The 27,803-nt window shown below is 56.4% G+C and overlaps 1 protein-coding gene across 2 annotated transcripts; it reads left to right on the plus strand.

The window, feature by feature from the left end:
- Positions 1-341: 341 nt before the first annotated feature.
- On the plus strand, positions 342-27,766 carry LOC138814808 (ephrin type-A receptor 2-like). 2 transcript variants are annotated; one of them, XM_070003875.1, is made up of 17 exons: positions 342-541; positions 5,578-5,645; positions 7,477-8,146; positions 16,293-16,448; positions 16,542-16,874; positions 17,412-17,527; positions 17,903-18,056; positions 18,461-18,563; positions 19,119-19,174; positions 19,388-19,513; positions 19,627-19,815; positions 19,922-19,983; positions 20,065-20,274; positions 20,432-20,581; positions 21,446-21,639; positions 22,529-22,684; positions 26,797-27,766. In XM_070003875.1, the coding sequence occupies exons 1-17, from the start codon at positions 457-459 to the stop codon at positions 26,900-26,902; spliced, it is 2,934 nt and encodes a 977-aa protein (XP_069859976.1). In that variant the 5' UTR covers positions 342-456; the 3' UTR covers positions 26,903-27,766. The 2 variants fall into 2 exon arrangements, with proteins under 2 accessions (XP_069859976.1, XP_069859977.1); XM_070003876.1 differs by having other exon boundaries at positions 18,464-18,563.
- Positions 27,767-27,803: the final 37 nt, after the last annotated feature.

A 27,803-nucleotide genomic window follows, 5' to 3' on the forward strand; every position in this document is an offset into this window, starting at 1 on the left:
TTCACCCCATTAATATTGAGTTCAGCCTCCCAAGGGTGAGAGTCGGGAAGGCTCCGTGCAGATGGGCTGCGGATCCGGGGCTCCGAGATTGCCCGGGGACTAGCGCGTGGGGGCGCTGGCGTTTCAAGGCCGGGTCTGGGGGACGTGCGCGGGGACCCAGGGCTCCCAGACGCTCTCCACAAACTCTTCGGACTGGCCCTCCCTCCCTCTCCTCCCACTCCACCCGGTGCCAGCCCGGCCCCTTTAAAAGACATTCCTGGGGGCGTGGCCCGGTGACGTCAGCGCGGGACATGAATGAACAGGAGCGGGTTCTCACCCAGCTTCCATTTAGGACTCGGGGCTGGAGGGGCGCAAGTTGCGCGCGCCGGGCGGGCGGCAGCGGGACACCCAGGCCGGCGTGCGGGCGTGCGGGCCGTGCGGGCACCGGGGATCAGGGCACACAGCGGGAAGCGCGGCATGGAGCACCGGGCAGCCCGCGCCTACTTCGCCCTGCTGTGGGGCTGCGCGGTGGTCGTGGCCGTGGCGGCGCAGGGCAAGGAAGGTGAGTGTCCGCGCGCGCGCGCGGCGAGACCCCGGTGCCGAGGCCGGGAGGGTCTCGGGGACCGCGGCGGCGCATCCTGGTGCAGCCCAGGCGGGGCGCGCTGGGGACGGGACGGGAGGGCGCGCGCGAGCGGGGACCCCGCGTGGGCACCGACCCCGGAGAGCGCCGGCGCGCGGGGGGCTCGGGCGCCGCGGGGACGGGGGCTCGGGCGCGGGCCACGCGGCGGCGGCCGGGGTGCGGGCTTCGGGAACACGTCCCGGAGAGGGGGTCGCTGGGGGAAGGGGACGTCCGGGGGGGGGGACGAGGGGGGCGCTTTCCGCGGGATCAGCTTCTGGGTAGGCTGAACTGGCCCGTGCCGCTTGCCCCGATTTCTTGGGAAAGGCATTTCGGTGGAGGCCTCGCTTTGGGGGGAGCGGGCGGGGGTGCTTCTCGAGGGACGCGAAGGGCCGCCGAGGCTTCGGGTCTTGGGGGTGTCTCTCGGCCCCCACCCGCTTTGTCTCGGGTCCCCGGGGTGAGCCCGGGGAGAGGCCGGGCTCCGTGCCTGCCGCGCGCCCCTCTCTCGCTCCCAAGGTGGGGACCGATTAGGGGCCGCGGGCGAGGACAGGAAGTCTCAAAGTCAAGTGCTCTGAATAAGGGGTGACTCAGAACGAGGAAATGCGGCAGGTGGAGGTGCGGCCTCCCAAGGTGTGGAGCCGTCACCCCAGGGCCACCAGGAGCCCGGGAACCCGGGGGTGGCGGTGGAGGGGGCTGATTCACCCACCGCCGCCCCAAGAGCCCCTGGATCTGGGCGGCCGAGGCGCGGCGGGTGTGCGGATGGGGGAGCATGGGGGGCGCCTCCTGCCTTTGGCCTAGAACCTTCCGGTGCACCCAGCCGAGGCTGGCTGCAGCCCCCCCACCCCCACCCCAAGGAAGGTAGCAACCACCGGCCCGGGCCGAGCGCGGCTCCCGCGGGCTCCACCAGGGGGAAGCGCAGAGGAAACCTGGGCGCGGAGAAGTTTCCTTGAGCCTCTCCTTCTTTTTCCGCCTCCAGACTGGGTTGAAAGTTTTTTGCCCTTCCATTGTTGGGTGGATAAAGAGGGGCCGGAACTCTGCGGGTGGAGGGCAGAGGGGCCCAGGCTCTGGGACCCACCTGCGAACTCGGAGGAGGGCACAGCCGGGAGTTTTGGGATTTCCTGCGAACCTCACTGCACCTCCCCTTTTGGTCCTTAGTCCTTAGTCCTCCCCCTACCCGGGGACGGTGGCTGGAGGGAAGGGGAGACAGCTGGAATCACAGGCCTCTCTCCTGAGCTGGGTGGGGATTAGGCGATTGCTTTGCTGTATGCAGCCCCAGTCTCCAACCGCCGCCCCCCCCCCCCCCCTCCAGCCCCAGCCAGAGATGCTGTGTCCAGTCCCTCTGTGGGCGACTCCCCCCAGCCTCAGTGACTAGCTCAGCCCCCCATGGGCTGGAGGAGGAAAGGGGCATGTATTGTCCTGGGGTGATGCAACACACTTTCTCTCCCAGAGTCCCCAGGAGCCACTCCACAGGACTCCTACAGGGGTGGCCGGTGTGGCTTCTGTGTGTGTGTGTGTGGGGGTTGTGGCCCAGCTGCCAGCTGCTGGTCTCACTTCCTTGCTAAGTGAAAACTGAGATTTAGGCTGGGAGCGCTGGGTCCACCTGGAGAAGCGCTGGGGGTTGGACAGGAGGACACCATGTCCTCCACCCCCTCACCCCGCTGCTCTGACTACTCTTCCTTTCCTGCCCACACCCTTGGGTTTGGAAACCCAGGTGAAACCTGTTAGGGCCTCAGCAGCTATGGAATCTTCTCTCTTTTACAGAGACACCAAGGCCTGTTCTTTTCCAGGGCTCTGCACAGAGCTTCTGAGCTGACCATCTGGCTTCTGGGACTACCATGGCCAAGAGTCCCTGGTCTTGCAATGGGGTTGCATGGTGGGTTTTGCTGGGAAGTGAGCTGGGCTAGGCCGGGCAGGGTCTGGCCACTGAGCTGCTAGGGATTGAGAAGTGAAGAGGACTGAGGGCCTATTGCCTTCTGCAAAGGACCTGTCTGTCCTCCGGTCCTTTCCTTGTCTTCTTCTGGGGGCCCCACACTTCTCCACCTTCTTAGGAATGAGCTGCTCCTAGTCGGGTAAGGAAGCTTGTGGGTGTCTGGGAGTTGGCAACGGGGTTGGGGTAGGTACTGGACTTTGAAAAAGTCTGTAAAGAAATGTGGACCACAAGAGGACATTTAGGGTGGGGCTTCAGGCAGTTTCTTTCTTGCACATGGCAGGTAAGGGGACAGAAGGGTCACAGTGAGCCATCTCTCAGAAAGCCTTACGCTGGCACGGGGCAGGGAGAGGAGAAGGCAGAAAAATGCTGATAGGACCCTTGGTTGCCCCTTCCCAGGGAAGCTAGGAACTGGGGGAGAGAGCTGAGCTGCCTGTCTCAGGGCCTTGATGGGGCAGAGAGACCCGGCTGGGCTCCCTGGTTCCTGGTGGTTGGTTCTAGGGAATTTCCTGGGAGGGGGCTGTGGCTGAGAGTCCCAGGGGGAGGCCCCTTCCTGAGTGAAGGCCTCTTTTCTTCTCAGATTGAGTCCTGTGATACTTCTAGAGGAGGACTCAGGCTGGAAGGGAGGGGAGCCTTCTGCCCGGTTAACCCTTCACAGCCCCCTCTCTCAGGGGCACAGAGATCAGCTTCTTGCCTGGTGTGTGTGTGTGTGTGTGTGTGTGTGTACTGTAAGAAACACTCAACAGTGACCTCCTACCTTCCCAGCTGGAGCCAGGAACCCCCAGATTCCTTCCTGTGTAGTTGGAACATTCCATTAGTGGGGTCAGTGAGTTTTCCAAGCCCAGGCCTTGGACATGTCCAAACAAATCCCTGCCCCTAGCCACCCCCCCCCCCAGCCACCCTCTGCCATCCCACAGTCTGTGCCACTGTGGGCCAGGTGCCACATCGGATTTCCTCTTCCCCGGTTTGGGCTGCCAGACGCTTCCTAGAGAGATCTGGCCTGGGTCAGCAGTCAGTCACACCAGGCCTTGGGGCTTCACCAGAGGAGGTATTACTATTAATTACTAGTATTATTAGTAGTATTTTGTGCTGGTCCTGGGGCCTGAACTCAGTCAGGGCCTGGGTGCTGTCCCTGAGCTTCTTTCCTCAAGGCTAGCGCTCTACCACTTGAGCCACAGCTCCAGGTCTAGATTTTGGGTGGTAAATGGAAGATAAGTCTCATGAGTTGGGTGCTGGTTGCTCACGCCTGTAATCCTAGCTACTTAGGAGGCTGAGATCTGAGGATCTTGGTTCAAAGCCAGCCTGGGCAGGAAAGCGTGAAACTCTTATCTCCAATAAACTACCAGAAAACCGGAAATGGCACTGTGGCTCAAGTAGTAGAGGGCTTGCCTTGTGCTGAAGAGCTGAGGGACAGCGCCCAGGCCCAGAGTTCAAGCACCAAGACACCCCCCCCCACACACACACAAAAGAATCTCATAGACTTTCCTGACAGAGCTGGCTTTGAACCTCGATCCTCAGATTGTAGTCTCCTGAGTAGCTAGGATTACACATGTGAGCCACTAGCACCCAGAAAGGATTTTTAGCCTACCCTCAGAGCATGAACCACCCACTTACCATCTCTCCAAACTAAGCATTCCCCCCAGCCTCTCTGTTTCCCATGTAGAACCCCAAAGAGTGCTGAATTGGAAAGGGAGACCCAACAGAGTTTGGGGTCCTGGCTACACCTGTTGAGCTTGGCCAAGAAGCAGGGAGATGTTTGGGGGACTGGGCCAGGTCTAGGAAAGCCCCTGGAAGTGGGTCCCTCTGCCTGGCTCCACACGCCTCCCTCACTGGGGGGCAGGATGGTCCTGGCACCTGCTTCCTCTAGGCTTGGGAAGTCCCCTATGAGGGTTTCCATCTGTGGTTCCTCAGGCAGTCCTGGCAGGGCCACTGGGTGCAACTTTCCCAGGTAAAAGGGAACCTCACCAGCTGTGTGTGCCTTCAGGCCCCTCCTAGAGGCCCCTGTGGATTCAGGCTTCACCCAACCCCGCTCTGTGGCTTTTATGGTGGGAAAGTCACTTCCCAGGTGCCCCTCCCCATCAGCCATGTCACCTGTTAAAACGGCACTCTTTTAATGTGTGCATATGGGGCGGGGGTGGGGAGTTGGGGGATGGGCGTGTCACTCCTGTGGAGTCAAAGTGTTTGATGCCAGGGGATGTGTAAAATGGAGACACCAGTGTCTCTTCGGCCCACATGTGTGCGAAAGTGCTCCCTAGAGGCCTTTTTGAGGAAGCAGAGGAGGCAGCCTGCCACATAATACCTCCACTCCCCCCCACCCCCCTGCCCAGCTGCTCTTCTCCCAGTGGGCTGAATCCTGTCCTGCTCTTCCCAGCTGGGGGCTGGCAGTGGGGGTGCGGCGATGGAGTCCTGGCCTTGGAGACAGGAGGCCCAGTACTGACGCAGCCTGCTGTGTGGCTTGAACTCAGGGCCTCATGCCCTCACTTGGCTCAAGACTTATCACTCAAGTCATGCCTCCACTTGTGGCTTTTTTTGGTGGTTACTTGGAGATAATTGGCTTTGAGTGGTGATCCTCCAATCTCAGCCTCCTGAACAGCTAGGATTACAGGCATGAGCACCAGTGCCAGGCTGTAGCATAGTTTTTTTTTTGTTGTTGTTGTTGTTTTTGTTGGTTTTTGTCAGTCATGGGGCTTGAACTCTGGGCCTGGGCGCTGTCCCTCATCTCTTCAGCTCAAGGCGTGTGCTCTACCATTTGAGCCACAGCACCACTTCTGGTTTTCTATTGGTTTATTGGAGATAAGAGTCTCACGGTCTTTCCTGCCCGGGCTGGCTTTGAACCGCAATCCTCAGATCTCAGCCTCTGAAGTCGCTAGGATTATAGGCGAGAGCCACTGGCGCCTAGCTTGCAGCATAGATTTAACTGAATCTTCTCCTTTCTCAGGACAAGGCCTCTTGAGGCTGTTGGGGGCAAGGGCGGGGGCTCTCATCGTCTCTGCGGTGACCTTCCTTCTGGAGACCAACCCTCTTGGCTCACTTGTCTCTCTCTGTCTCTCCACAGTTGTCCTATTGGATTTTGCTGCAGCAAAAGGAGAACTCGGCTGGCTCACGCACCCCTATGGCAAAGGGGTAAGGCAAGCCTTGGGGGCAGGGAAAGGCATGGGTCTGGGGCAGCTGGTCCCCTGGAGAGACTGGGACCAATGAGGATAGAGGCTGCCTTAGATCGAAAAGGTCAGCTTTCTACCTCCAGCCAGAAGTCAGCAGCCCAGGCCAGGGCTGGCAGGAGCTGCACGATGGGGAATGGCCTAGAGGTGGCTGAGCTGGGGAGGCCCTAGCAGTGGGGGGGGGGCCCTTGGATGCCCTAAGGTGGCCTATGGAGCCCTCCTTGGGCTTCTTGGGCGGGGCGGGGGGGGGGAAGAGGTCAAAGGTCCCCTGTCTGAGAGGTCTCAGCCCAGGAAGTAAGGAGTGAAGGAGAGACAAGAAGCAATGAATCCCTTTTTGTCTGCCCCTCAACTGCTGCTACCCCTTCTGGCCTAGGGCCGTCCACGTGCCTCATCTCCAGCTAGCACCACCCTCTCAGCTGCCCTGCCATGACTGGCACCCCTAGACCGGAGGCTGGCCCTGCCCCTGACATTGCATGTGACTGTTGTGTGGTCTTAGGGAAGATACTACTGCTCTCTGGGCCTCCGTCCTCCCACCCATACAGTGCTCACTTAGTCCTGGACCTCGTGTGCTTGAGATGTGTGATGGGGGCCTGTCACTGCTCCCCGCCTCCAATGAGGCCTGGAGTATGCTCTGAGCAGAGCTCTGAGCTGACCTCTAAGATCCCAGAATGACTAGCTGGGAGGCAGCTTATGTGACCCAGCCAGTCCTAGCACAGAGTGGGAACATGAGTTTTAGTCAATGTCACTCCTGGCAGGTATCCCCTCTAGTTTTGCTCATTGATTCAGTCGAGACTTTCTGAGCACCTACTCTGTGTCGGGGAGGTCCCAGGGGGTGGGAGAGGAGGGATGCAGATCCGAATCAGATGCAGGAAGTCAGCATATTTTATTGGAGCCTGGGTAGGCATTGTCTGTGCCAAGTGCTGTGCCAAAGGGAACATGGAAATGGGCAGGGTGGACCTTCCTGACGACTGAGCTATATTCTGTGTGTGTGTGGAGGGGTGTTTTACAATGACCATTGATCTGTTCCAAAGCCCAGATGGTAGAGGCTCATTGGTTGTTTTGACTTCATGCCTTCTTCCCCTGCCACTCACACACATGGATGCACATGGCACACCATGATCAGAAAGATCAATAATATAAGAATGCAAGCGGGCACTGGCAGCTTGTGCCTGTAATCCTAGCTACTCAGGAGGCTGAGATCTGGGGATCACCCATCAAAGCCAGCCCAAGCAGGAAAGTCCATGAGACTCTCATCTCTAATGAGCCACCAGAAAACTGGAAGTAGAGCTGTGGCTCAAAGTGGTAGAGCACTATCCTTGAGCAAAAAGAGTTCAAGGACAGTGCCCAGGCCCGGAGTTCAAGCCCCACGACTGACCAAAAAAAAAAAAAAAAAGAATGCAATGCCGGTTACCTTCCATGGTGGTCACCTCTTCTAGGCACTGTGCTTAGTATTTTGGAGACATCTGTCTCTGAGCCCCCGCCTGTAGTCCTGTGAGATAAATCTGCTTCCATTGTAAGATGGGGACCTTGAGGCTCAGAGAGCTCAAGGGACCTGGTGGAGGTCACATAGAACCCCAGACACCAGGCCAGGCTCACATTTGAATAGTGATATGCAGAGAGGTCCAGAAAGCTTACCTGCTTCTAGTTGTCCCTCTCTGGTCCTCAGTTTCCTTCCTTGTAGAATGGAGGAAACTGTGACATATCTTCTTCCCGGTGCCCTGCTCTGCCACTTGGGCCTCAGTTTCCCCCAGGTACCTACCCACAGTAACCTCTCCCCCCTCCCCTGCCCCGCACAGTGGGACTTGATGCAGAATATCATGAACGATGTGCCCATCTACATGTACTCGGTGTGCAACGTGGTAGCCGGCGACCAGGACAACTGGCTGCGCACCAACTGGGTGTACCGTGAGGAGGCCGAACGCATCTTCATCGAGCTCAAGTTCACAGTGCGCGATTGCAACAGCTTCCCGGGTGGTGCCAGCTCCTGCAAGGAGACCTTCAACCTCTACTACGCCGAGTCAGACGTGGACTACGGCACCAACTTCCAGAAGCGCCAGTTCACCAAGATCGACACCATTGCGCCCGACGAGATCACGGTCAGCAGCGACTTTGAGGCACGCCACGTGAAGCTGAACGTGGAGGAGCGCTCCGTGGGGCCTCTCAGCCGCAAGGGCTTCTACCTGGCCTTCCAGGACCTGGGCGCCTGCGTGGCACTGCTCTCTGTCCGTGTCTACTACAAGAAATGCCCCGAGCTGCTGAAGAGCCTGGCCCGCTTCCCTGAGACCATCGCAGGCTCTGATGCGCCCTCCCTGGCCACTGTGGCTGGTACCTGCGTGGACCATGCAGTGGTGCCCCCCGGGGGTGAAGAGCCTCGCATGCACTGCGCGGTGGATGGCGAGTGGCTGGTACCTATTGGGCAGTGCCTGTGCCAGGCGGGCTATGAGAAGGTGGAGGATGCCTGCCAGGGTGAGTGGTGGCTCTCGGGGTGCTCAGGTGGGGGGAGCTGGTGAACCTGAGTTCAGCCTCAGTCCCTCCCCCCAGCAGCAGCACTGATGTGTGTTGTGGGATCTGATAGTTAAGTCTGTAGGGACTTTGTGGGGATTAGTTTCCTTAGAATGAATGAATGAGTGAATGAATGAATGAATGAATGAAACAGTATAGTGGGAGATGATGAGGCCAGGACTCTAGAAGCCTGCCTGGGTTCAATTCCAGCCGCCCTGTATTTAACTGAGCTGTGTAACTGTTAACTTAAGGCCATCTATCTCCTTTAACTGTGTGTGCCTAGGTTTCACCCATTGTAAAGAGGAGTTGTACTTAGTATCTGTCTGTAGGGTGGTTATGATATAATCAAATGACTTCACACTCGTAAAGTGTTTAGGTCAGTGCCTGACACATAAATACTTTTAAGTGGAGCTGTTATTTTTAATTCATCCCACAAACAGTTTCTCTGTATCTGCTCTGTGCCAACAACTGTGATCTGGTCCTGGGAACCAACTCATTCCCCTTGTTCACCCACTGGGTGACCCCAGGCAAGCCACAGAAATCTCTCTGGGCCTCAGACTCCTCTTGGTGAAACAGAGGATTAATTGAATTGGATCCAGAGTTTGAGGTTAGACTCACCCCCACTGCATCCATACTCTCTACTGGGGGCTTGATTGGTGATAAATGGAGGCCCAGAAAGGGAGAGGAAGAGGCCTGGGTATTTGGAGCTCCCCCTGAGATAGCGCAGGACACTGAGGGGGCTCAGGGCTCCTGGTACATCTGCAGTGGTGACCCCTAGAGTCTGTGAGGGCAGGACTTCTGAGGGATGCGGGGACCTGTCCCCTGTCTGCTGGGAGCTTCTAGGCTGAGATAAAAGTGGGTGTTGAGAAATTGGGGGCTGGGATCCCCCCTGTCACTGCCCAGTGACACTGGGGAAGTCATTCTTCATCTTTGGCCTCCAGTTTCTTATGAGTTAAATGGAATAAAATCCACCTTTACCTACAGATTCCAGTGCCATTTCCAGCCGTGACCCCTGTCCTGGGGTTTGAACTCAGAGCCTCGTGCTCCCTTGGTTTGTTTGCTTGGGTGGCACTCCACCACTTAAACAACTCCTCCAGGCTGGCTTTTTTTTGTTGTTGTTTTTGGTAATTGCAGAGACTTTTCTGCCTGGCTTGGCTTTGAACTATGATCCTCCAGATCTTAGCCTCCTGAGTAGCTAAGATGACAGATGTGAGTCACCAGTCCAGCTACCAAAGTCCTTTCTGTTGGTCCGCACTTCGTTCCTTCCCAAGGCAGATCCTCAGAACTTTTCTTAATGCAGCCTTTGAGTGCGTCCCTCCCCCTCCCCCCGCCAACCCAGAAGACTTCTAAGCCTCTCTGGCCATGAGATGGATGCTGGTGTGGTCTCTACTCTGGCCTGCCTATCATTACCCATGCCCCCCTGTTCCCCTCTGCTGAGTGAGCCCCTTCCCAGGCAGCCCACGTGTAGGTGACCTCAGACAATGGCTTCGGGGCGGGGGTGGGGGGCAGCAGTCTGTCAGGCAGCCTCTCCAGCATGACATCCTCCCACAAGAATGCAAGGGTGGGGGGAGGGCCACTGGAAGCCTTCTCCCTGTGGAGAAGGCCCCGAAGAGATAAGTGGTGTGTGTGTGTGTGTGTGTGTGTGTGTGTGTGTGTGTGTGTGTGTGTGTGTGTGTATGTGTGTGTGTGTGTGTGTGTGTGTGTGTGTGTGTGTGTGTGTGTGTGTGTGTGTGTGTGTGTGTGTGTAGCCCCATCAGCCCTTCCTCTTTGGGTCTCTGCTGTTGTCTGAGAATCCCCAGGCTTGCTCCACGCTGCTCAGGAACTCTTGGCCATGACAGAGGTGGGGATGGCCACAGTGACTTGCTTTCTCTCCTGGTGCTTTATCTGGATGTCCTGGCTGGGTGCGCAGGTTCTTCCTAGGAGGGCAGAGACTCTTGTTAGGCACAGTGAACAGATGAGGAAAGCGAGGCCTAGAAAGGTTGAAACAGGCTCGGCTGGAGTTGCACAGCCAGGGGGTGGCTGTATCAGGGTTTGCACCTTGGCTGCACCAGGCTGTGGCAGGTCAGGAAACTGAGCGGGAAGTGACCAGTTCCTTTGGAATCCCTGACTCAGCTCCTGGCCCCATGACCGGGGCAGCCCCAAGGGGGTGGGTCCTAGCAGAGGGCAGGGGCATCCATCAGAAGCAGGGTGATCAGAGGGCCCTTGCTGGCCAGGGAGGAAGGCGTGGCTCCCCCTTTCTCTAGTGTACAGCTCTAGATTCTTCATTGCTAATGCTCGGCAGAGCCCAGAGAGGAGGGGACATGGCATCCAGAGGGCCCCCAGCACCTGGTCAAGATCATCCCCAGGGGCCACAGTCAGGAAGCCCAGAGGATCTCAGGAAAGAGTTAAATGGGCTGCAGAAGGGAGGCCCGGAGGCACCTCCCAGGTGCCTCCAGGTGGGCACGCTGCCCAGCTGCACTCCCAGAGCTATGTCAGGAATGAGCCAGCTTCCAAACTCCCGGCCCGGCTCAGTGGACAGTGGAGTCACTCAGGCTGACCGCCACCCCTCCCCTGGGGCTGCTTTGTCTCTGCTTCCTGTGGCTGGCAGCTGAGCTGGCAGGGCCCCCGCTGGCGCCTCAGCCCAGGGAGAGCGCTTGGCCAGGTGAGCAGGTGGCTGGCGGCTTTGGCTGGGAGGCTCAGTCAGTCAAGCACCTGGGCCGTCCCTGCCTTTGGGGGAGATGTCCCCTCTGGACTCCCCTTCAGTTTGTTAGGGGTACCCCATTCCAGGTACCCTGCTCAGCATTTCACATGCAAGATCTCTTTCCTTCTTCAGAACCGCATCTTACAGATAAGGAAACTGAGACTAAGAGGAAAACCAGCTGAAAAATCAGGGCACTATCCTGTCGCTAATGTGTATGCCGGTTCTGGGGCTTGAACACCAGATCTCACACTTTTACTTGGCTCTTTCTATTCAAGGCTGACACTCTTATCGCTTGAACCAAAGCTCCACTCCCAGCTTGTTACTGGTTAATTGGAGATCAGAGTGTCATGGATTTGTCTGTCCAAGCTGGCTTTGAACTGCATTCCTCCGATCTCAGCTTCTTGAGTGGCTAGGATTATAGGTGGGAGTCTCCAGCCCCCAGCCAGTCACTCCTGCTTTGTGTCCTCTCACCTGGAGGCTGTGTGGCTATGGAAAGTCCCCTCCGAGTCTCATTCTTCTCCACTGGAAATGACAGTGCCCAGCTCCTGTCCCTTCTTAGCATAGCTCTGAGTGGCCCAGGCCTAGCCTAGGGTCCATAGCTGCCAGGTAACCTTTTCCCTGAGTAGCGGTGGCTTTGGCCAAAATAGTCCTTAGGCAGGTAGCCTTGGTCTGTGGCAGGGCTCTGCCAGGCCCTCCCTGGGTGGGGGGAATAATATTGTAATACTGTGCATAGTTGGCTGTGATGTTCAGGCTGGCCCCCTCCCTTGAGAGGCCTTCTTTCTGTGGCCCTCACGGGCAAGGTGTCTTCCCTCCCCCCAGCTCAGGTGGTGGATGTGACCCCCTTGGCTCACCTGCCCCACCCTCAGCTCCCTCCACTGCCACCGGAAGGTAAATGGGTTCCCAGAACGGAAGGAAAGAGGCAGGGAGAGCAAACAGGAGATAAAGGCTGGTGGTGGGGGAAAGGGTGTGTGTGGGGGGCTGGAGCAGGGCCGGAGGGGGACGGGAAGTGCTCCCTGACTTGGTGGAAGAATGTGTGTGTGTGTGTGTGTGTGTGTGTGTGAGAGAGAGAGAGAGAGAGAGAGAGAGAGAGAGTGTAGTTCCTCTTTCTGGGGGGACCCCAAGCCTGCTGAGGGACAAGAAATCACTGGGCTTAAAGTTATCAGCTGGCCTCATTTGTTTCCTTGATAACTTGCCGGTTTGCTGCCTGTCAGGGCTTGGAGACAAAGTCCAGGCATCTTGGGCTGAAATGGGGCCTGTGGCCACCTGCTGGGCCTGGCCTGCAGAATTGCCACCGTGACCTCTTGACCCCACAGCCCAGGAGGTGACTGGGACATCAGGGAGGGGGCCCCACGGGTACTGGACTTGCATCAAGCAGAGGGCGTCTGTCCCTGAGTCACACCCCACGCTGCCACCTGAGGGGCGGGCATTGGGAACTGGAAAAACCGGGGTACAGCCCTAGGTGCAGCCACCATGCCCCAGTTCTGCTGAAGTGGCCCAGGCCTGCCAGGCAACTTGAGTCCAGAGACCTGGGGCCCAGGTGTGCCAAAGCCAGGCCTGTGCCACCCAGGTGGGTGTGCAAGTGGATGGTCTCCAGGGGCTCCCAGTCATTCATTCACTCCTTCCTTCCTTCCTGCCTTCCTGCCTGCCTTCCTTCATCTCTCCACACATTGGTTCAGGCAACATTAACTGAGCAACTGCTTCCTACCAGACTCTGTGCTGGACCATGGTACACAGATAAATCCCACCCATTGCTGCTCCCCAGGGACTGTCTCGTGCAGGCTTCTCACCTGTAGCTTCTCAAATGAAGCGTGAATGCCATGCCAGGCTGCGCTCCCCTGGAGCCGAAAAGGTGTTTATCTGTCTCACCATCGAGTCCCAGCTCTCAACATTGTGCCAAACATGTAGGCTGCGCTCACTTCTGTTTGGTAAACATGAACTTGAGTAAGTGATGCCTAGTAGGGCACAAGGGGGACAGGAATTGGGAAGCTTGGAAGAACTACATAGAGGAACTTAATAAGCTGGGTATTGAAGGATGCATAGGAGTTTGCTGGTGGTGAAGGGAAAGTGGGTTTTCTGTGTATATGGATGAGTTTGTGGTTTAACCCCTGTCTCCACTTGCTTGCCCAGCATGCCAGGAAATCTGACCAGATTGGGGGGTTGCTGGAGTCCCCCATAAGGGTTCTGGGGCCCCCGTGAGCACTTTAAGCTCTGGCAGTACCTGGGGGAGCCCCCCAGCCTCCCTGGAGTTGGAGGACAGGCAGCACATTCTTGGCAGGCTAGCGCATGCCTGGTTGATGCCGCATTATCTGGTGCATCCGCTGCGGAAATCTCCAAATTCCCTCTTTCCTGCCGGCAGTGCGCGGGCCACCCCCAGGCTCTGGGAGCCCAAGAATGGAACCCATCTCTTTCCCTACTTCCTGCTGGCATATGGCTGAGGGGCATGGGAGCTGTTCCACCTGGGGATGGGGGCACCATGGGGGTTGGCAGGTGGCTAAGGCCTTGCCTGGAAATGAGCCTGGGTGGCGAGGGTACCCCTGTGGTTCTGGGGGTCAAACCTACTACCCTTAAACTCCCTCAACAACTCAGCCAGCATTGGTCCAGGGTGCAGGCATCTCGGTGGACAAGCTGATGGGGGAAGGGGGACCCCAGGATAAACATGGCCCAGCTTCCTTAGAATGTCATTTTCACTTGAAATTCTCGAGGAGAGAGCTATTTTTGTATTATAGCAGATAAGCAAACACGCACGCGGATTTCTTAAATCCGCCAGGAGACTTGAAAGACATTTGAGGCTTCAGGAGACCACTTTAGCTAATCCCACAGGCCCCTGGGCTGGAGTCTACACGTTTCCCAGTCTGATGCACACATGCCTGCTTGGAAGAGATCTGATGTGGGACACCTCCCCCTCCCGCAGCTCTGCAATGAGTCGTAAGATTGTTCTGGTTGCTGAAGCAGGTCAGGACTCATTTCTCCACAGTCCTCTTGCAGAACCTCCACATTTCTTTGCTGCAGATTGATGTGGGAAAGGGGAGACGATGTCAGGCATCCTGTTTGTGTCTCGTCATGGAGCAGTTGTTTGGCCCCTCTGGGCCTCCATCTCACTGGCAGTATAGGGTGAATGCGCGCAGTTCCTACGTGGAACTGGTGCATGATGGGAGATGGATGGATGCAGAGTACTTAGTAGGACTGCCTTGCACACAGTAAGTGCTCTCCTTGGTGTTCATTGTCCTTGGGACTCCAGGATCCCCTCCAGATCAGGCGCTCACCCTGGGCCTCTGCTGTCCTGCTCAGTGGTCCTCCTGTCCACTTGTGTCTGAGGTCTCAGGGCCTGTGCTGAGGCAGGATGGGCGGTGCGCACGCACACACGCACACCCCCTTGAGAGGCTACAAGGTGAAGAGAGGCTGCCTGACTCATTGCCTAACACCTTACAGAGTGGCTGTCTTTGAAGCTAGTCCCCCTCATGGCCTTCCTCTCCTCCCTCTGTTCACTTAAAGGAGCTCCCTGGCCTGCGCTCCAGCCTCAGGGTGAACAGGCCTGGCTCTGTCAGGGTCCTCGGGTACTTGGGCTTCCCTGGAAGGCTGTCAGGAGACAGACACCTCACATCTCAGGCCCCCTTTATCCAAGAGTTTTTCCTGACAGTGCAGATCTAATTGTGTCACTGTCCCTAACATTAGACCTACATTGGTTCCCATGGCCTGCAGGACAGAATCCAGACTTCTGGGCATTCAAGACCCTTCTCCAGTGCCACACTCCCTCCTGCACCCTACTGCCATGCGCACAGATGGCTCCCACTTACTGTAGGCCATGATTTTCCTTACCTCTCTGTCTTTCAGTATCTGTGCCCTGTTGAACTCCTACACCGCTTCTAAGCCCCAGTGGTGACTCCTCAAATTCCTGTCTTAAGTTCATTTCCCTTCTCCCACCCTCTTCGCCCAGCTCCTTTAATAGGGATTGCTCCCTGTGTTCGGGGGCTTTGGTTTCATCTTAGGACCTGTGTTGGGCATGGGACCAGGCAGAGTAGAGGCTCAGAGAGCAAACACTGGTAAATGTGGCACTGAGGTTGGCGGTAGCTAAGGACTCTCCTCAGAGTAAGCTAAAGAAAGCTGGATACTGCACCTGCAATCCTTGTTATAGGAGACTGAGATCTGGAGGATGACAGTTCAAAGGCAGCCTAGGCAGAAAAGTCCGCAAGGCTCCATCTCCAAAATAACCAGGAAAAAGGGCTGGAGGCATGGCTCAAGTGGTAGAGCACCAGCCAAACAAGCAAGCCAAGCAAGAGCTTTCAGCCCTGAGTTGCAACCCTGGGAACACCAAATCAAATAGACCAGAGGGAGTAGTTGTAGACTTTAGAAGGGAGGATTCTGGCACTGGCATGTCCCTACTCTGGCCGTTTCCACAGCTACCTAGCTCTGGATACAGCGGGCCTATGTCTGAGCAGTTTCCTGTCTGTGGAGCCAGGAAGGGGCTGGGGGCAGGGGGCAGGATAGGAAAAAATCCTCAGAGTCAGGTGCCTGCGCTCCTGGCCAGCTGGGCTAGGCTAGACCCCGGGAAGGAGAGCCACTTCCTGCTGTCCTGTGGGTGGTGGAAACAGGTCTAGAGAAAATGGGGAGGGGGGGGAGGTTGGCCTTTCCTGCTTCCTGGTGGACCAGCCCCAGAACAGGAAGCCAGTCAGGTCTGGGGCTAAAGGAACCCCTGCTGGGGGCAGGAGGAACATCCCACACTGGGAAGGCTGGCTGATCAGTTAGTTGGTGCTGATGGTCAATCAACAAACAGCAGTAGCCGGGCAGATTCGGTCACTACCCTGGTGTGCACAGATCAAAGGTGATAAGCCAGGCAAACAAGCTGCGCAGTCACTCAGACGCTGAGCTGGCCCGGGCGATAAGATTCTTAGGAAGCTGAAAGGAGAGGGCTGGACCTTGAATGGCACACTCAGGGGTGTAGGCTCCCTGTGTGAGGCTGGGGGAGTGAGGCCCAGGTTTGGAGTGGACACGGTGGGGGGAGGGGGGCCTCTTCCATGCCCAGTGTGTGCTGGCCACTGGCTATGTGTGTTTTTCCTTGGCTAGGTGAGACACCAGGTATGTAGAGATGGAGTCAGTCACCTTGGGGTGTCACAGAAAGGGGGGGCAGAGATTGCCCCTGAGGAGGGGACAGATTTTTTTTCTTTTAATGCCAAATCTGGGGCTTGAACTCTGGGCATTAGCATTTTCACTCAAGGTTGGCGCTCTACCACTTGAGCTATACCTGCCCTTCCAGCCTTTCGGTGTGGTTGATTGTAGATGAGAATCTCACAGACTTTTCTGCCTGCCCTGGCTGGCCTCAAAGTGTGATCCTCAGATCTCAACCTCCTGAGGAGCTAGGAGTGAGCCACTGACACCCAGCTGAGAGAGAACAAGTTGAATTGACCTTGTGCCCCATGTCCTTGTGTCTGGCAGCCTGTTCTCCAGGATTCTTCAAGTCTGAGGCGTCTGAGAGCTCATGCCAGGTGTGCCCCGAGCACACACTGCCATCCCTAGAGGGTGCCACCTTCTGCGACTGTGAAGAAGGCTACTTCCGGGCACTGGAGGACCCGCTGTCCATGCCCTGCACGCGTGAGTCTCGCTGAGGGCCAGGCCCGGGGGGCGGGGGGCAGGCCAGCGAGGTTGTGACCGGGGAGTCCATGCTTGTCTTCTGCCCTCTTCTAGGCCCACCCTCCGCGCCGCACTACCTCACAGCCGTGGGCATGGGTGCCAAAGTGGAGCTGCGCTGGACACCTCCCCAGGACAGCGGGGGCCGTGAGGACATCGTGTACCGGGTCACCTGCGAGCAGTGCTGGCCGGAGTCTGGGGATTGTGGGCCCTGCGAGGCCAGCGTGCGCTACTCGGAGCCTCCCCATGCCCTGACCCGCACCAGCGTGACAGTCAGTGACCTGGAGCCGCACATGAACTACACTTTTGCCGTCGAGGCCCGAAATGGGGTCTCGGGCCTGGTGACCAGCCGTAGCTTCCGCACTGCCAGCGTCAGCATCAACCAGACAGGTGAGGCCCAGGATGGGTGGCAGAGCCACTGAGGAGGCTGCGATCGGGAGCGTTGTAGTTTGAGGCCAGCCAGCCCAGGCAAAAAGTAAGCCAGGTGTGATGGGTGGTACATGGGAGATAGAGATAAATTGAGGTGCAAAAACATGAGACCCTACCCCAAAACACATAGATACATAGACAGCTCTGGAGCCACTTCTGAGTGCTACCACTATGGGCAAGTTCCGGGTTCCTCTCTGGGTGGCCCTGGATTATTATTCCAGGGCTGTTGAGGGCTAGGTCGAGCATTGAAGTTAAGACTCATAGAGCAGAGCCTGTCTGGAAGGGCGCAGTGCGTGTCAGCTGTTGCTTTGGTCTTATTATCCGTGCTAGTGAATGTTTACAGCTGGTCCCTGTGCTGGGGACTGGGGCTCGGCCTCAGGAGCCAAGATGTTCAGGACCCAGGGCATGATCTGAAAAGCCTTTTCATTCTCCTCCCCTGTGTCCCCTACCTGGCTCTCCGGCTCCTTACACTCTTCCTCTCCCCTCTATCCTACCCAGAGCCCCCCAAAGTAAGGCTGGAGGGCCGCAGTACCACCTCGCTGAGTGTCACCTGGACAATCCCTGCACCCCAGCAGAGTCGGGTGTGGAAGTATGAGGTGACCTACCGCAAGAAGGTAACTCATGGGGTGTCAGTGCTGGCCCTGGTGGGTCACGGGGGTGTTGGCCACCTGGGGAAATGAGTGTGGGGTCTGCCAGGGCAGGGCCTTGGGGATCTGTACAAGAAGAGTTGTGCATCCTGAGATGCAGGGGTAGGGCGGGGTCATTGGGACCAGAAGCCCCTGGGCTGAGTCTTGAGTTGGACATTTGCTGCGATCTGATCTCGAGTGAGTCATTTGACCTCTCAGGGCCTCAGTTTCTTCTTTTGTAAGAAGGGCATCCAGTGAGCTAATGCTGGGGAGCCACCTGCAGGCTGGGCTTTTTTGGGGTGGGGAGGCTTAGCTGAGGCCCCTGCCCTGCCTTCACGGCTCCTCTGCCCATGCCACCCACAGGGAGACGCCAACAGCTACAATGTGCGGCGCACCGAGGGCTTCTCCGTGACTCTGGAGGACCTGGCGCCCGACACCGTCTACCTGGTCCAGGTGCAGGCTCTGACACAGGAGGGCCAGGGGGCCGGCAGCAAGGTGCATGAGTTCCAGACGCTGTGTGAGTTGGGGGATTGGAACCTGGGCCAGACCCTGGCCCTGAAACGAAGCCCTGGGACACCCAGGGAAGGAGTTCACAAATTTATTAATTAGATATTTCCATTTCCTTGGTCAGCCAGGAAGTGGAGGGAGGGTCAAGGTTGTAAGAGGAAGGGAGGCTGTGGGCTCTGGCAGCATTGGCTGACCTGAGTTCAAATCATGCATCACAGAGCCAGGGTCCCTCATACCTGGGGTACCTGTGTGAGACCTTCAGGGATATGGGAATAAATCTCCTCAGACTCACTAAAAGCACTCCAGCATCCTGTAGATGCCCAGGTCCCTTAAGAGGGTTCTAGGTTAAGCAGGGGATGTTGCTGTGATTTGGGGGTGGGGTAGGGCTCCTTATCATCAGCTGCTCTTTTCTAGCAGCCATGGAAGGATCTGGCAACATGGCGCTGATCGGTGGTTTGGCTGTGGGCATCGTCTTGCTTCTGGTACTGGCAGGAGTCGGCTTTTTCATCCACCGCAGGTTAGTCAGAGCCACACCTGGGCTCCCCCAGGGCTTAAGTAGGACCCCGCAGGGCAGGGCCGTTTCCTGATCTGAAAAAGGGACCACATCGGTCCAATTGGATCCAATCAGATCCCTGCCTCCAGGGCGATGTGTGATGTCCCGATGGCAGTTAGGTAGAGCTGCGATGTATGGGGGTTCCGGAGGCAGTGGCCATCGTTTCTGTGTTTGTTATTAACTGTGTGTCCACACTTGCTCTGGACACCACATGGGAAGCTCTAATGACGAAAGCCCTCATTATGGCTACTTAAGGGGCTATTATGGGGCGTAGATCTCCAAGCGTGAGTCCTGGCTTGCTCACTTCCGCTGCCTTCCCCACACCCTCTGCTGATAGACAGAGGCTAAGCAGAGAGTACTGGATCACAGTCCTCTCAGAACCAGGCTCAGTCGGCTCCCCTGGCCAGAGCGTACAAAGAGTGGGGATTGGAATGTGTGTGTGCACACGCGTGTGCATGCATGTGCACGGGCCTGGTCTGTGCTGACCTCCCCGTGTTTGTGCCCACGTGGTCCTTTCAGGAGGAGGAAGCTGCGAACTCGTCAGTCCTCAGAGGACGTCTACTTCTCCAAGTCAGGTGAGAGGCAATCCCTTGGGCTGTTCCCACGGACCTCCCCCAGCTCAGCAGTGGAAATGAGGGCAGCCAGGGCATGCCAGGGCTCTGGATGGGGCACCATGGGGCAGCTCCGAGGAGCTAAGCCAGAAGGTCCTTGCTCCACAGCCTGGCCTGTGTCTCCTGGGGCCTTTTCCCAAGCTGTTTGTTGACCCCACCCCTCCTTCCTCCTCCCAGAGCAACTGAAGCCCCTGAAGACCTATGTGGATCCCCATACCTATGAAGACCCCAACCAGGCTGTGCTCAAGTTCACCACCGAGATCCACCCGTCCTGTGTCACCCAGCAGAAGGTGATCGGAGCAGGTGAGGCTGGCGTACCTGTGGTGCAGCAGAAGGCTGATGATAGGTGGTCCAGGTGGGGGCCCACTAGAAGCCTGGGCTCACTAGGGCAATCCTTCCACCTTGCCTGCCTGCAGGAGAGTTTGGGGAGGTGTACAAGGGAACACTGAAGGCATCCTCAGGGAAGAAGGAGGTGCCAGTGGCCATCAAGACACTGAAAGCAGGCTACACAGAGAAGCAACGGATAGACTTCCTGAGCGAAGCCAGCATCATGGGCCAGTTTAGCCACCACAACATCATCCGCCTGGAGGGCGTGATCTCCAAATGTGAGTCCTGAAAGACGCTTGGGTGATCCCATGATTGACAGATGAGTAAGGGAAGGGTGGTCGACCATCGCTCCGCCCACCTCTCACCTCTGCCCCCGCCCTACAGACAAGCCCATGATGATCATCACAGAATACATGGAGAACGGGGCCCTGGACAAGTTCCTCCGGGTAAGGATGCAGGCAGTGGTGGAGAGGATGGCAACCTGGGCTGCCTGGGGCCGGCTAGAGCTGAGGGTCTGTGCTCTGCAGGAGAAGGATGGCTACTTCAGTGTGCTGCAGCTGGTGGGCATGCTGCGGGGCATCGCGTCCGGCATGAAGTACCTGGCCAATATGAACTATGTCCACCGTGACCTGGCCGCACGCAACATCCTGGTCAACAGCAACCTGGTATGCAAGGTGTCAGACTTCGGCCTGTCTCGAGTGCTGGAGGATGACCCTGAGGCCACCTACACCACCAGTGTGAGTTGGGGGAGGGTTGTTCCTGCTGGGCATGGAGACTGGGGGCCTGGGGGAGGCGGGGAGGAACCTCAGAGGGGCCAAGGCCCGGCTGCCACTGTGGTGGTAGTGGGGGGCTGGCCAGAGGGGACAGTGGAAACTGAACCTGGGTCCCCTACAGGGCGGCAAGATCCCGATCCGCTGGACAGCCCCAGAGGCCATTTCCTACCGCAAGTTCACCTCAGCTAGTGATGTGTGGAGTTTCGGCATTGTCATGTGGGAGGTGATGACCTATGGTGAACGGCCCTACTGGGAGCTGTCGAACCACGAGGTACGTCCCCTCAATCAGAGGGACCTAAACTTAACCCCCATCCTCATGACCAGGCCTGGGGTCCCAGCAGAAGAACTTGGGGGCTGACCTTTATCAGGCAGAGGTTACTCTTGGATTCCTTTAGTAGGGGAATGCCTGAGTGCATGCGTGTGCATGCACATATGTGTGTGTGTGCATGCGCGTGCACGCGCACACCTCGTGCCTCACCCAGCCTGGAGCCCCAGGAGGCTGCCCAGAGGATGTCTTGTCCCTGCTAAGACCCAGGATATGATAAAGCAGAGGGGTAAAGAGAAGGCAGGGAAAGAGAGCCCCAGCCAAGAGGCATCCAGAGACCAGAAGGAGGCTGGGTTGAGGGGCATGGTAGGACAGCCCAGGGAGCTCTGGGGAGCAGAGGAACCAGGGAGACAGCCCCTCAGCATTGGGCCCATGGGCAGCTCTGAAGTCCTGTGTCAGAACTTTTTTCTTCTCTCTTTTTCTGCCGATCCTGGAGCTTGAGCTCAGGGCCTGAGTGTTGTCCTTGAGCTTTTTTTGCTCAAGGCTAAGTGCTAGGCTCTACCACTTGAGCCACTGCTCTGCTTCCAGCTTTTCTGGTGCTTAATTGGAGATAAGAGTGTCATGGACTTTTCTGCACAGGCTGACTTCAAACTGTGACCCTCAGATCTCAGCCTCTCAAGAAGCTAGTGTTATAGGCATGAGCCACTGGTACCCGGTCCGTGTCAGACTTTTAAGAAAAGAGGCTTGTTCTGTTTCCGGGGCTCCCCACGCCTTCCCATCTCTGCACCGAGGCTCCCCGGGGGTCTGTGCACCAGTTCTCTGTGGCTTCTGCCAAGGTTTCCCTGACATTTGTGTCCCTCCCCTCCCCAGGTGATGAAGGCCATCAATGATGGCTTCCGGCTCCCCACACCCATGGACTGTCCCTCTGCCATCTACCAGCTCATGATGCAGTGCTGGCAGCAGGAGCGTGCCCGCCGCCCCAAGTTTGCCGACATCGTCAGCATCCTTGACAAGCTCATCCGGGCGCCCGACTCCCTCAAGACTCTGGCTGACTTCGACCCCCGGTGAGTCCCATGCCCTGTGCCTGTGGTGATCCTCCTATTTCCTGCTGTGGACTCCAAAGCCACCTGAGCAAGGTGAATAGATGAGAAAGTGGGGTGGCCAGAGCCTTGAAACACGGGCTTTGCTTGGACCCGGAGAGATCCCGTGTAGACTCAATGTTCCTTGGGCACTTCTAGCTCATTTGCATATCAACTGGCTCATTTGCATACCCACCAGGACAGACTCCTTTCTCTTTCTTTGTTTTGGTGCTGGGGTTGAAACAGGGCCTCCCTCTTGCTAGGAAGACATTCATTTTATCACTTGAGCCACCTATCCAGCCCCTTTTTGGTTTAGTTATGTATTTTTTTTCAGATAGTGTCTCGTGGTTTTGTTTTGCCTGGGGCTGGCCTGAGACCTCAATTCTTTCGTCTGGAATTGTAGGCAAGAACCATCATGCCTTGCTTATTTGTGGAGATAGGGGTCTTGCGAGCTTTTGTTACCCAGTCTATTCTTAGCTGAAATTCTTCTGATCTTGGCCTCCTGAGCAGCTAGGATTATAGGCATGAGCCACCACGCCCAGCTTAATTATTCCCTTTCTGTAGATAAAGAAACCAAGACACTGGGTGATTAAGTATCTCCTGGCTGGCCCATAGCTGGGCTGGGTCTTGATTAGTGTCTCGAATCTGTGCTGGTAACGGGGTTTTATGATTTGGTGTACCTGGAGGTGGCCTTGATAATGCGGAGAACAGCCGGGGTCAACAGTGAGTGTATCTGACAAGCCAGGCATCTCGTGGAGCCCCGCTGATGACTGGGCTTCCTCAATGTACCCACATTAGGGGAGCAGCAGGATTGGGGCCCAGGTGGGCTGGGCGCTGCAGCCCCTCACCTGAGGGCTGGTTGTCTCTGTTCCAGGGTGTCCATCCGGCTGCCCAGTACCAGTGGCTCAGAGGGAGTGCCCTTCCGCACCGTGTCCGAGTGGCTGGAATCCATTAAGATGCAACAGTACACAGAGCATTTCATGACAGCTGGCTACACAGCCATCGAGAAGGTGGTGCAGATGACCAATGAGTGAGTAGCCTGGGGTCCACCCCTGCATCCTCCACCCCCCAGTTCCGCATCTGTTCCTCACCTTGCACTTAGTCCATCTTTCAGTAGAGCTCTACAGTCAGGGCAGACATAGGCCAGCAGCCTGTACCTCTGGACTCCTTCCCCTTTCTGACTGTGTCTCCAGAGAGAAAAAGAGTAAACGTAACAACGTGGTGGCCATATATGGAGGCTGACTATGCTCTAGCTCTGTGCTGGAGTGGTAGAGAGGGCCTGGGAGTAGCCCCTCTGGAAAAGGTGAGGGCTAGTGACTTAACCAGGACCCCACAGCCACCAGGGGCAGCCTGGGAGGTTCCAGTCAGAGTCCACTGCCTGAGGTCCTATGGCCAGCTCTGGGCAGCTTCTCTTCTGATTCCCAGGAGCCAGGGGGCAGCCTCTCCTGGCACTTGTCCTCCCTGGGTTGGCCCAGCCCTGTGGCTTGCCCCGCAGCCTCTCCTCAGCGCTCTTCTCCCTCCATCGCGCCAGCACTGTGGCCCTTTCCCAGTGCAGCCTTGGCAAAGACGCCCCCTCTCATCCCCGGAGGGAAAAGACATCATCTTCTTAGCCCTTTGTGTCACTAAAAATAGCCATGTGTCCCCACAGCGCCGCTTGGACAGGGTCTCAGGTCACGTCTGGAATGGGCCCGGAGTGGGGAGGTTTTGGGAACCACGTGGAGGGTCGACTTGGACCTCCCTAAGTTCTGGGTCACAGAGGTTCTGGGATTTGGGTCTGTGCCTGAGTCCGTTCCAGCGCCTCTCAGCAAACCCCTTTCAATCTGCTGGCCAGAACCACAGGCTGCCCCAGGGGATGGCCAGTGATGGGGAATCACACAGGGACAGCTAGCCAGAGGAGACAGAGAGAGGAGAGATGGGTCCCAGGGCATCTTAGGGCACAGACCTGGGATCAAGGGTTACACGTGCCACTTCCTAGGAGGTCCTGCTCCCATGGTGGGGCTTGGATTAGTGCAGTGCAGATGACCTGTCCAGCACACACTAGGGCCTTAGTCTGAGTCCCTCTCATCTTTTCCATGGTCCATAGACCTCCTCTCCTCTCCCCTCCTGTTTCCTTGGGAAGCTAGGCCAGCCTCCTGGGCCCCTCCAGGCCCGCCCTCCCTCCCCCTCAGGACAGTGCAGTTTCTCTTCTGGTGACTAGAGCTGAGGGCAAGGAAGAGTGCTTACAGGAAACACATGTTCTTAGAAGCATCCCAAAATAGCCCGGGGTGCTCCTTGCCAATTCCTTTCCCACGAGTAGGGTCCAGGGACCCAGGGCCTGGCTCTTGGGTGGATGGAGGCTGGCTGTGCATGCAGGGTTTGTTTTGAACATGGCTGGATAAAGCCAGGAAGTCATTCATCGCTCCCTCCTCCTCCCCCTTCCTCTCACTCATTCCTAGTAAATGGGATCTCAAGGCAATTTTTTTTTGGCAGAGAGCTGATATTAGCGCTTGAATTCAGGTCCTGGGAACTGTCTCTTAGCTTTTTTACTCAGCTGGCACTTTACCATTTGAGCCATAGCTCTTCTTCTGACTTTTTTTTTTTTTTTTTATTTGGTGGTTAATTGGAGATAAGAGTCTCAGTGATGGGGCTGGGAAGGTGGCTCAGTGGTAGAGCACTTGCCTTGCATGCATGAGGCCCTGGGTTCGATTCCTCAGCACCACATAAGCAAAAAGAAAAAAGCCGGAAGTGGCGCTGTGGCTCAAGTGGTAGAGCGCTAGCCTTGAGCTGAATAGCTGAGAGACAGTGCCCAGGCCCAGAGTTCAGGCCCCACGACCGTTACCCCCCCCCCTCCAAAAAAAAAGAGTCTCAGTGACTTTTCTGTCTGGGTTGACTTGGAACTGCGATCCTCAGGTCTCAGACTCCTGAGTAGCTAGGATGGCAGGTGTGAGCCACCATGGCATCGCGCCCTGCTCAAAGCACTTTTAAACCTACCTGAAATCTGTGTTGTCTGCACACACTGTGGACCCCAATTCTTTGATCTCTTCCCGTGAGACTGGGTGCTGGCTCCTCTGTGGTTGCAAGGACAGCATTTCTGCCTACTTGAGTGTTTCCATGCTTTTCTGGGCTTAGGTGGTGTCCTAACTAGACTAGTGGTTCTGAATGTTTGGCGAGGAGCTGATGGAATGGATGGGTGTTGCACCCAGATAAGCAGCCAGCTCCATAACATAGACTCTGTCCAATGTCAGAACTACCCAGCATGCAGCATCGTGTGGGCTGAGGCAGGGGCACAGGCTGGTGGCTCTTCAAGTCCTGCACACCATCCCAGAAGGAATGCTTGCCGACTGAATGAAGGGTCTGACTCAAGCATCTCTGGCTTTCTTACTGGGAGCCAGTGCACAGCACCTGTTCGTTGAATGTGTGTCCTTGAATTTTCCATTGCCAGTACACATCATGTGTACTCAAGGGAAAGACCAGACAGTCAGAAGTGGCCTCAGTCCTACATCTCTTTGCTCTTCTACAAGGGTTAATAGGATGGGTGCCCTGCATCCCTGAGGGGGAAACTGAGGCAGGAGCAGGTTCAGGCTGTGCAGTAGGTCACAGCCATGGGCCACTCTGTGACTCTCATCCTAGTATGCTGCTTGTTCGTGCTCAGGAAAGGAGGGGAGGTTTGGGGTGCTTTTGCATTGAAAGAGACGGAGCAGGGGCAGGCTGCTCAAGAGAATCCCATCAAAGCCTCCCCTGCCCCCCATCTTTTTTTTTTTCAATGCTGGAACTAGTGCTTGAACTCAGGGTCTGGACCCTATCCGTAGTTAATTGGAGCTAAGAATCTCATGGACTTTCCTGCCTTGGCTGGCTTCGAACCACCATCCTCAGATCACAGCCTACTGAGTAGCTAGGATTATAGAAGTGAGCCACCGGTGCCTGGTGAAATCTCATTCTCTTTAGTAGCTAGGATTATAGGTGTGAGCCACCAGTGCCTGGCCAACCCCGGAGGTTCTTACGCAGTGAGCGTCTCTGGCCCTCTCCTTGCCCACAGTAGCCCTTTGTGCACAGGATCCACCAAATTCCTCCCTTCTCCTGGCCCCCAAGTGCGTATCCAAGCTTCACATTGTGACCCCTGCATGCAGCTCTATAGGCTGCAGATATCCTGGGGTGACTGGATAGGAAGTTCTTTCCAAAGCTAACTTCTGGTTTTCCTGTTGCCAAGGGAGCAAGGCCTCACCTGAATCTGCCCCTCCCTGTTGAGCGCTCAGCTCTTCCCCAGGGTTCCCGGAGCCTGTGGGAAAGTCATGTCTCGGGAATTGCAAATAGAGCTCATACCATATAATTAATGTCATTTACAGCCAAGAGGCGGCCCATAAAAACCTGGGTGTTTTCATGGGTTGGGGCTGGTGGGTGAGGAATGGAAGAGAAAACTCCCAAAGTTAGCAGTAAATATGGTCGTGGTTGCTGGCAGGTTTTTGGGAGGTCTGAAGGGGATGAGATGGAGAAGTAGCAGGGGTGGCCTGTACCTTGTGGGGTAGACGAGGAGGCTGTGGGCTCCTGGGCCTTGTCTAACACCAGTTTCTGGGCTCTTTCCTCCTGTTACTCCCTCTTATAGGTGAGAGAATAGAGGTTTCCTTGCAATAATAAAACCTCCATGCAAAAGCCACCTTCAGGTGACCTGGCCAGTGGCTCACGCCTGTCATCCTAGTTACTCAGGAGCCTGAGATCTGAGGATCGAGGTTTGAAGAACAGGCTGGGCAGGAAAGTCTGTCAGACTCTTTATCTCCAATTAATCATAGAAAAACCCAGACATGGTGTTGTGGCTCAAGTGGTAGAGTGCCAGCCTTGAGCAAAAAAACCCAAATGAGAGTATGAGACACTCAATTCAAGCCCCAGTACTGGAGAGAGAGAGCAAGCTTGGAATGGGTGTTTTTATTATTTTCCTAACCTGGTCAGTGGTGGGCCATCTGGGCATGTTTAGGGAATGAAGTCTTATCTAGGATGTGAAATCTCACTGGCCTCCCTAACTAGAGCTCTCTTACTCCACAAGGCTCCCTTCTGATCCCCTTTCCTGCCCAGCTCCTCCTTCCTCCCACAGCTGCCCAGGCCCCCAAGCCCCCTCCGGCCCAGTCCCTATCCCTGCTCTGGCCCTAACTCTCTGTCTCTCCCTACCCTCAGTGACATCAAGAGAATTGGGGTACGGCTGCCTGGTCATCAGAAGCGCATTGCCTATAGCCTGTTGGGACTCAAGGACCAGGTGAACACCGTGGGGATCCCCATCTGAACCCCGACATAGCCTCGTGCCCCCCACCCCCTCCTGGCCAAGAATACTTGAAGAAACAAAGAGGCCTCCTTACCAGGTCTGGGCTGGGCCACAGAGACCTTATTTATTTCCAACCGTTCCTTACTGACGCCACCCCCAGGCCTTTGCTGGGGAGCCTTGGACAACACCCTGAAATGAACTGAGGAGACTCTTGGGGATGCCAGGCCAGGGACTCTTCCTCTGCAAGGGACCCAGCCGAGCACTTAGCGGACACATGTCGCCTTCCCAGCATGCCCTGCTGCATGGGACATCTCCAAAATGGCCTCCTGCCCCACGAATCCAAATAGGAGCTGGGGGTCAGCCCAAGGTCACGTGTATAGGGTACCTCAAGCCCCATGTCTTGCTCTCAGAGGGCAGATCATGAACTTGGTTGGGTGAGATTCACAGTGGTGCTGTGCCCCTCCCTTCCCCTTTACTAGTGCCTTCTTCACGCCCCCCAGCCCCAGCTCTCGGCTCTAATGGGCTGATGTCTTGTTCTCCTGGGCCCTCTTAGAACGCTTGGTTGTGTTGAGGTTTTTTTAAAATATATATTTTGTACTTTGTGGAGAGAATGAGTGAGTGGCAGGGCCCCACCAGAGCCGGGGAGCAGAGCAGGCCCTGTGTCAGACATTCCTGGGCTGGGTGGGGGCCGTGGCTGCAGGAAGCGCCACCAGCCCGCCCCTCTCCCCCATCCAGATGACTGTTCACTACTTTGTCAGTGTTAATGACTGGTTTTGTTGGGATTTTTTTTTTTGGAACCTTAATTTATTATTATTTTTTTTATATTTATTGTTAGAAAATGACTTATTTCTGCTCTGGAATAAAGTTGCAGATGGTTCGAACTGATTTTGGCTTTCAGTCTTGGACATGTGGTGGGGTCCAA

Source organism: Dipodomys merriami, unplaced genomic scaffold (genome assembly GCF_024711535.1).
Source record: "Dipodomys merriami isolate MVZ:Mamm:240054 unplaced genomic scaffold, mDipMer1.0.p SCAF_613, whole genome shotgun sequence".
Lineage (NCBI taxonomy): Eukaryota > Metazoa > Chordata > Mammalia > Rodentia > Heteromyidae > Dipodomys > Dipodomys merriami.